At 39.4% G+C, this 9,996-nt stretch overlaps 1 protein-coding gene across 1 annotated transcript in view; it reads right to left on the reverse strand.

Moving 5' to 3' along the window:
- Nucleotides 1–9,996, reverse strand: part of LOC120799633 (VPS10 domain-containing receptor SorCS1) — a 149,774-nt gene that overhangs the window by 34,045 nt on the left and 105,733 nt on the right. The window contains exons 5-8 of the mRNA XM_040144854.1: nucleotides 7,285–7,358; nucleotides 3,903–3,967; nucleotides 2,398–2,516; nucleotides 2,099–2,188 (exon numbers count right to left, since the gene is read on the reverse strand). Of these exons, the coding sequence (XP_040000788.1) occupies nucleotides 2,099–2,188; nucleotides 2,398–2,516; nucleotides 3,903–3,967; nucleotides 7,285–7,358 (348 nt within the window). The remainder of the gene's footprint in view (nucleotides 1–2,098; nucleotides 2,189–2,397; nucleotides 2,517–3,902; nucleotides 3,968–7,284; nucleotides 7,359–9,996) is intronic.

Raw genomic sequence — 9,996 nt, forward strand, 5'->3', positions numbered from 1 at the left:
TGTTCAAGAAAAATGTCAAAAAAAATAATCAAGGTGTTACCATAAGAGAACAGGCTGTTTTAATCACATCATCCAAATGATCTTTGATTTTACACTCTCTCTGTTGTCAGAGTAAACCGTGCCGAGCCAGTGCTCTTTTGGGGCTTTAAGACTAATTTGATCGCCAAGATTAGTCACAAACAGACGTGAAAGAAAAATTCCCAAACTGTGACTCTTTTTCCAAACCTCCGAGATTCGCGGTGAAATGTTAACTCCTGTTGACCACGTGAAGTCACAGGTGGAGAAGAGAGGCGCAAACAGGTGGGTTTTGTTGGTTGTTGGTATTTTGGTGGAGAATTAGACTTTGCACTGACAACAGACGTCTCAGAAGCGCCTCGGTCTCTGGGATATTTTGTGTGAGAAGTTGACAATCTGGTTCGAGGATCGGCCTGATTAGTGCTTAAAAGGCAGGTGCTTTGGGTAGGAGTTTTGCAGGTGCAGATCATTCTGTGAGGATATTATGGCAAACTGCTTTTATTCTTATTGATACATTTTTTAGTCCTTTCCAAAACTAGAAAAAAGACCCTGTTTCCTGCGCATGGGGCCATGTTGAAACAGGAAATACTGTCTCCATTGCCACAAAGTTGGAAGCACACTGTTGCCTAAACCAAAAGTGGGGGTGTATTATTTTATGGTATTCTGCTTTTGGGAGATTGGATGTCCAGAGTTGGAAGTTTTTTTTTCTGGTGTGAATTTATCGATAAGAGCAGAGTAAATACAGCAGTATTTATGAATAATCGTATCATGCTTGAATGCAAATTTTTCTCTCAATCACTCTCCAGGCCGTGGAGGCGTTTAAATCTGCATGAAAAAGTTAACGTACATTGTGTTTAAAGCAGCAATGTCAGCAAATCGGTCGGCATTTGTCTATAAAGGAGTATGAGTGATTTTTACAGTATCTATTGTCCACAGCTGTAGCCATCTTAGGGCAGCAGGACACATGTGTAAGTATAAATCTGCGGCCACTGATTTGAGAAGTGGCGCTGTGTTTTCTTTGATTAAATCGGATGCAAAAGCTACAGCGTAATCCCCATACACATCAGACCGGTCCGTTCCGACTCGGTATAGCCTGCTGTTGTTCGTAGTGGGAGATGTGGGATTATAATGTAAAAAGAATTTCATTATAACAAAAACATTATCTTGTTATGAAGAGAAACTGTTTGAACCTTTTATTTTATCTTATTTGTTTGTTGTAGTGCATTAAAAGCTGTAGCACATGATATTTATCAAAACAGAGGCAAAATCCTCTTTTACGCATGCTTTTTGAATACAAAGACTGTAATATTTATACTGATCTAAAATTAATACAATGAAAAAGCATCTAGGCTGAGTACACCCTAACATGTAATTAACATTTGCTCTCATCAAAGACATAATCCCATACATGCCAATAAGGAATAAAAACGTTATTTATACTGCTCTTACACTCGTGCTGGGCTTAATCATATTCAATAATCAGAACCGCTACATCTTCTGTATTCACGTATTTTAACTAAGAGGGTAGCGCAATCAGTAACGCTATGCCAGGCTTATTGGGCAGAGATTATGCAGCTGAGGCCATGCTGTTTGGTTGTGTGCTTCATCTACCTCCGACTGTGCCAATAACACCTTGCAGTGAGCCGACAGCAACCGGGGGAGCCTAGGTCTTGATTGAATAAAACATGTTTAATTGTCAATGGGGACGTGACAAGTGAGGCCATGCGCACACAGAGCAGTATGGAATAACAATTCTGGAAACAATGAGAGGTACTTTCGGCCTCAACTTGCCTGTAAATAAGAAAGAGTGTCACGCAGAGTCAGCAATGAACTGGTGCTTCTGCAACTTTAGCCGGCGTACCAAACAGAGCTGGAAGCATATTGTTATGAACCTCTGAAGAAAATGTCCACAATCTGCAGCTCTACCAACTAAATTTCAAATTTAGTATATTCATATATTGTTGGTGACCAATGATAAGCTATGGAATCTTACCAAAGATCAATTAATTTTTTTATAATCATCAAACTCTCATGAGTATCTGTTCATTTTGAAGTACTTTTAACCTGAAGATGTATTTGTTACCTTGGGCAAGGTGTACTTAGGCAGCTTCATGGGGGTAAAGACATCTCTTTTAGCAGACACATAGTAGATTGGCCTCCCCGCGGTTGATACCTTAAGTTGATGAAGACGTTGAGTGAAAACATTTTGGACACACATTTAGAAAAAGCAGAAAGAATTTTTCACACCACAGGGACATATAATGCTGCACCAATAGCACCTCTCTAGGAATGACCTTGACAAATTTCATATAAAATCCTCACACTTTCTTCCTCACACACTGTTCTAATGTTTTTCACTGAGCAAACTGGGCAAATACCTACCTGGACAAACACATACTCATCTTGCACCACCAGAGAATTGGGGTCAATGTAGCCAGGGAATGGTTTGCCCTTGTTGGCATCTGTGCAGTTCTGCAGCTTGCAGGTGACATACAGTGCTTCTGCTCCCACACACACACACGTACACACCCAAAGACACACACATGCACACACGTCAAGCCATGGCTTCAGCAATGGTATTAGCCAATGAAGAAAAGCAGCCTTCACCCAGAGCCAAGTGGCCTCGTTTGGCTTCCTACATTACTTGTGTCAATAAAGTGGTCCCAGTAAGGGAGGAGCCGGGCGGAGGGGAAGACAGATGACCAGACAGGCCAATTGCTTTCTTAGCCTTCAATCGTAACGCTGGGAGAGAGCTGTCCCCACATGTTACCCTCTGCCAAATATGTGTCGGCTTCCTCCATGCGCATGTGATCAATAGTGATAGTCTCTGGCTATGTGACTATAACATCTGACACGACTGATGTTAGCTGTGTGTGTTTGTATGACTGTCTTTTTTCTGGTGTGTTGGCCTCAAACAGAGTCTTCTGACAGAAAGATGGCACAGATATTTTGAAGGCTTTTTGAAAAATAAGAGAAATGGTAAGGTTACAGCTTTTATTAAGTATCAAAGGGGTACTCCATCAATTTTGTGTTGCACTTCCATTAAGTTAGGGGGCTCAAAAGAGAAAGATTAAATAAAGAATGGTAGAAATTGTAACAGCAGGGGCTAAGATATCTTGACTTTTCATCCCTAGTATGCGTCAAACTTCAGAAATGCTGGATCCTACATTTCCAATAATGCCACTCCCTGCCCATTTAATACCCCTGTCTTTCAAACTCCATGCCCTCAGATTGTAACGCAGGATTCCTGTCATAATTTTTTTGTCTTAAAACCCAAATCGAGATTAGCCCCTAATGGCTTCAGCAGCCCTGATGACATGACCACAGTACATTAACAGTTTTTACAGGCCGAGTAGCACTCCCCATGACTATACACTGACCTTTTTGTTCCCCTTTAAAACGTAATTATAAGTTTATTATATGGCTTGTGAATACATGACTTGTTAAAACAAATGCTTGAAAATGTAAGTATTGAATTGATTGGACAGAATAAGATAACTAATGAAGAAATTATGGGAAAAAAACAACTAAAAATGTAGTTTTTTCGTAAGGATTCTGACATCAGTCTCACTATGTCAAATTCTATATCAACCCCCAATATCACGGTGTTCATTGTCATTCAGGAGAATACATGATATTTCTGTATACCTGCGAGAGTGCGGGTGCACTAAATGACTTGCTTTTAAAAGCTTTCTAATATATGCATTACTTTTCTCTCCACTGTCATTGTGTGTCCCTAGACTTGGCCATTTCTGCTGTCCCTTTGCATTACCCTTCAGCAGAATTGTCTACACAACTTCCAATTCCTCTCTACTTTAGCACAGTGCTCACAATACAGTACAAAGACACCAGGAAATGGCACCTGAACCCAGAATTCAATTACTTACGTCCTTCAGAGATGCTGGTTTCTAGGTGAATTAAGCCCGGCTCTTTGTCCAAACCCATTTTCGACCTGAAATGCAGACAAATGTGTTTCAGGAACATCACCACTGGTCTTTTGCCTCTGGGTAGATGCCACCTACCATAGCTGCTGTCTGACCTGAGCGATTGCATTCTGCAAAGTCAGAGAAATTTATAACTGCAGAGAAGGTAAGTCAAGTGCTATGACAGTTGTGGTAAACATCAGCGGGGAATTGGCTGCAGGAATTACCATGTCTATGTCTTCATTGTCAATGGCAGTTTAAAGTGTAAGGAAAAAAGCCCTCAGGTTTACCGTGTGATCTAAAAATGTTCAGAGCCCCCAGACAGTCCCCCAGAAAGATGGAGGAGTATGTTTCCTGACATCATTAGGAGAGGAAAAGCCATTGATTTTCTCGCTACAGTAGGGATGCCCACAGATGGAATAGCATATAATCATTACGGCATTAAATATGTATTAAAAAGACTGGAGGATCAGAGAAGAAGCAAAGGCAGCACACACACGGAGGGGGAGTGAACGAGGAGGTGGAGAGAGACGGGGGAGAGAAAGACAGAAAGAGAAAAAGAATGTGTCGACAGGTAGAACACACATTATGGAAAGAGAATTAAAGGGGGTCTGTTTGAGGGGAATGATAACCAGACACTGAGACAGAGAGAGACAACCATAGCTTCTAATCATTATACTTGTTGGTAGTATTGGTGAGTTCCCAGATTAAACACAGCTGTGAATATGATGGCCTACTTACCCATACCACATTTCCTTTTTTTCTGAATAATCCATTCAGGTGCCCAAGAACAGTGCAAGGCAGGCAAAGAATAACTCTTTGAGTTAGTAAAGCTATATGGTTTGTTATAACTTGGGAGGCAAAACTTGGGAGGCAAAACTCGCTTGTAAATTACTGGCCTACAGTAGTGTCTCTGTGCATCTATGACACTGGTTTGGGCAGCTGTGTGGTCTCTGAGGAGACTTGGCAACAGAACAGGTGGAAAAAGAACAGCACTTAGTCATGAGATGGAGCTGTTGCCTTGCAAAAAAAAAAAAAAATCACATACAGGTAGCTCCAGATGCTTTTGGAGAGATTTGTAATGTCATATGCAAAGCATTTCATGGCTGCACACACTAAGCTCAGAAACTGATTATAGCTGAATGCAGTGAAATTTAGAGCGCAGTTTGTTCAAATTTGCAACTTACATAGCCAACCTGTGCTGTGTGGCTGAGGCTGTGGCACAGGTTGACCAAATTGCAAATATGCTTACACTATCCATCTTCCTTACATGTTCGGTGTCCACATGTACAGCAGACACAAGCTCCCTCTGCAGCCTCATTATCAGGGCTACCACCGCACCTACCGCACAGTGTGGGTCCTAAAATAGAATTCTGACAGCTTCTGCAGCATCAGCCCTCCAGGCTCCCTTCACTCCAGGCTGCCCAGCTTGTTACTTCCCTGACAGTTTCTCCGCAGTTTGTTGAGGTGAAAGCTTTTTGTTACGAGTTAGTTACTGAATAGAGGGCAGATACCACTTAGCCTGTGTGGTGGTGGTGAGACCATTTAGCTGATGAAAATGTGGAAAACCAGGTTACAGTGATGTTAAATGTAATCATTAAAAGGTAAGTCTTCGTCTGAAAGAACAGAAACAAAATACAATAAAGTCCAGATGGGAACATGACATCACAAATTGGGTTTAAAGGGCTTGCTGAGAGAAAACATTAGATTATATACACATTCAAACAATACTCAGATTATACCCAAAACTGACTTTGAACCAGCTTTCCACAGCTGAACACTGTCAGTCATATAATATAACTGTCTGCTACAGAGGAAGATCAGGCTTGTCAGAAACATGAATAATGAAAATCTTAAAAACCTCTCTGGCCCCTCAGCTCCTCACTTTGTGGAGAGACAATGACATAGTCTGTCCAGGAGATTTACAATGTCATAACTCGTCATGTGGTTTTGAGGTCAACGTTAGTTTTACTGGTGATAGTGGTCACGCAATTTTTTTTTTTTTCTGTTTTTTTTTTTAGCAACAAACCAACAGCATGTCTTCAACTGCATAAAATACAGTGACAATTGCAAGTGGACAGACTTTTACATTTTGAGAACACTTTGTTTAGCTTTATGTGGTCAGGAACTACGCGTTCAGTGGTTTTCAAGACTTTTTATAACTACAGATGAATCTTATACATCTGGAACTGACTAAACCTTGAAACCCAAATTCTTCAAAAATGGGGCTGACAGATTAATCTGTTTCGTATTCAATCACAGTTTGATTTAGTCTATTTTCATTATTCATTTTCATTTACATTGCCTACAAATTTAGCCTCTTGTAGCTGATAAACGTGCTTGGCTGTTGTCGGTTTAATATGCTCTCTGCATGAAGGTGTCTATAAAATTAATGCTCAGTCAAAGATGACTCCCTCGAAAAAGAAACATCATTGTGTATCATTTAATGTTTATAAAAGGTAGAGAGTGGAATGTCTAATTATGTTGTTCAAACAGAAAAAAGAGTGGTGAGTTCTCTCTAGAAAAAAAGCTGGCTTCTCACATCATGTTATTTCGACATAGGTATTTAGTTAGTGGCTAGCTCAGCAGAGATTAAATGTAATGACCGATACCTGCTGGTTATTAAAATGTTTTTTTAGTTTCCCAGTTTAACGTTCAAAATCATCATGTTTTTTTTTTTTTTTTAAATTGATCACGGTGATAGGTGATTTTGGACCCGTGAAGCAGCTTGTGGCATCAGTCTGCAAATTTAACGTTACCTTGATGCTAATTAGCAGTTTGTCATCATTAACATACTGTACATGGGCAACTATGTAGTTGTTATCAGTAAACATAATGCCATTTGTACTGTCATGACTCATTTGGAAAAATATGAAGTACAGTTATGTATACCAATAATGTAACATCTTACCAAATGTGAACTAAACCGGTAAATTTCTCTATAAATATATTATTTAAAAGTGAACCCCGCCCGACTGGCTCGTTTATTAAAAAAAACAAAACAAAAACAAAAATAATCCTTGGAGCAAAACAACAAGCAATTGCATAATTTTATCCAATTATTTTGATGCAGAAATGACATACATTAAAATATGCTTGGGCTTTATCATGTTTAATACTGTATAGGCCACCAATATAGGCTTGGAGTATAATTTATAGAAAATATTCAGTACGTTAATGCAATACTGATAGAAAAAGTGCAATTAGATATTCACTCAGCCCTAACCTGAATAGAACCTAAATCTATACTGAATCATAGAGCTAGTTCTTAATAAATTATGAACTAGCTCCATGATTATATTATTGCCTACAGTTTGTTTAACCATCTCCAAAACTTTGTACTTACCAGTAGAAACGATTAGGAGCCACTCTCTCGTGCACCAGTTGCCACCTCCTCCCAAACTCCACTGAGCTGTAGAGCTGTAGCAAGACAACCAGGCATCAGTAAGTATTTATTCACATACCGTCTTAACGGCCGATCAAATTTATCATTTTGTGCGACACAAGGCGTCCTACTAACAAATGCTGTGTTTGCCCTCGAATTGATACGAGCTTGCAAACCGTTTGTCTCTGGGTTTGTTTTCACACACTGATTTACTTAGTATCTCAGTCATTCTTTTAAAAGCAGCAGTGTAACAAGGAGTGGGAGATAAGCTGTCTGAAAGTGTCACACACACACACACACACACACTGTAGTTACAAGTCCGTCATTTGAAGCTACTAAATGAGATTAGAATTTACTTAAGATTCAAACACTACAGAGGAATGACATGGCTTTAGGACAATTAGGGATACAAGTGTTGTATGCCTTCCCACATCACTATTCATTACTGCAGAAACCTTAGAGATTTTTGACCACACACACACAAATACACACACAATGAAAACCAAGTTAAGAATGGAACTGATGTTCAAGGTGATGTGCAAGGTGCGGGGTTTCCTGAACTAGAGAAAAGTGCCTTGCTGTAACAAGCTTTGAATGCAAGGGGGAGATGAGGAGAGGAGCCCAAGCATGGATGGTGGTCTCAATACGGCCTTCGTGCACTAGTCAGTAAATCACTGAATTGTTGAGATTTTACCACAGTACACAGAGAGGGCAGAGAAATCATATATATGTGTAATGGAACTAATTGTCAATAAAAATAAGTGTCTTTAATTTTTTCCCATGATTGTTCCAATGAGATTTCAGAGGTCCCTGTTTCAGTTTATATAAGTTGAATTATTTAACTAAATTAAATTAAAAATATAACCTCACTCCTAACTGAGGTGAATGGAGATTCATTTGTCATTGAATTAAATTCAAAGTTTCCCAGTTTTCATTGGACCAATTTTTTTCTGGATAAATAGTCCACATGAAAACCTTTGACATCTGGGGATTTGTGTAACAAAGACACGGTTTCTGAAAAGAGGCCACTGCTAAGTTTTTTTCAAGCTGCACTAATCAATATTTTTATTCATATAATGCATACAGGACTTTGTGTAATATGAAGGGGGTTGCTGGAAGGGACAAACCCACAGAGAATTATCACCAGACCCTGCAGTTCCCCTCAGTTCCGAAGAGGTTTTGAGCCTCTTTAGTTCTGTTGAGTTCACTGTCATTGCTTTCATCAACCTTGTTTCCAGATGCAGCAGGCACCTGTTTTCAGTGAAATAGCTCTTAAAAACTTCATCCTACCTGCTAAGCACCAAACTGACAAAGCTTCTCATTTTATATGTCATTTCTCAATGTTACGAGAAGCACAAAAAAAATTCCATTTATATCGGTGTGGAGGAAAAAATCTGGGATATACACTGATCAGCCACAACATTAAAGCCGGTTTGGATATATACATACATATACATACACATATACATACATATACATATATATACATATACATACATATACATATATATACATATACATATATATACATATTCATACATATACATATACATACATATACACATATACATATATACACATACACATACACATATACATATACACAGATACATATATGGTAATATATGAAAATTACATTTCATAATTTGATTGGTCCAACCCCTCAAGTGCTAGTTCAAATCAAATAAAAACAAGTGTGTTATTTTTTCTGTATTTTTCTCTTGCTCTGTAAATACACCTTTGACAGAGTAATATACTCACTCAAGCCCTTTTGTCTCCAAACACACCTGCATTCACTGACAAAGCACAATGACAAATCCGTTTACTCTGTAGCTTACAGCTGCAACTTAATGAGGCATAAACCTTATTTCAGTGTTTCGTCCTGGACTTATTCCATTTTAAGCATGAGCAGCCATGCATAATGTGTAAACAATCATTTATTAGCGGTTAACAAAAATGTGACTCTGTTTGTTTATATTAATTTATTTTCTAATTGTATTTATTTATTCTATCCCGAAGGGCGAACTGTGGGCCTGCATTTAAAAGACCATGAGATCCATGAGAACACATCCCATACAGAAAATCACTGCTGTCAAATCGATATTTTTTCTTTTATTCTGCCAAAAGCAGTGTAACTCTTTATAACATCTGGTATGTGTATAATCTCATGTCAAACGGGGAGTGACAAATGGCACTAGTGATGAGATTTCCATGACTTCCATGCCATGCTGTGCTAAGCAGATGCAAGCCAGAGGGAGGGAGGTTTTGGGTTGTTGCAGGAAATCACTTTGACTAATTATTCTCTCACAGCAACTTAGTATGTAGCCAAGCAAGTGACAGTGAAGAGGCAGAGAGCAGGAGACGGGGGAGGTGAAGGGGGGTAGAGGGGCCGCAGCCTTTACAACCTGCAAAGGTCTCTCAATCAACAAATGCAGAAGCACTGCCAAAAGGAGGCGAGGAAATTGAAAGAGAAGCAGTTTTGGGGTGGAGACAATGTGTGTGAGTTAGGGCATGAGTGAGCGAGTGGGTGGGTGAGGAGGTGAGTGCATGAGTGAGGGGGAGCAAGTCAGCACCTGACATACAGGGAGTGAACGAACTGTATTAATACAGTACAGTCAGCGAACCACAGCCTGTTTCAGTAATACTTTCACAAGAAGTCTGCTAACATCTATC

This window comes from Xiphias gladius, chromosome 15 (genome assembly GCF_016859285.1).
Source record: "Xiphias gladius isolate SHS-SW01 ecotype Sanya breed wild chromosome 15, ASM1685928v1, whole genome shotgun sequence".
In the NCBI taxonomy this organism is placed as follows: domain Eukaryota; kingdom Metazoa; phylum Chordata; class Actinopteri; order Istiophoriformes; family Xiphiidae; genus Xiphias; species Xiphias gladius.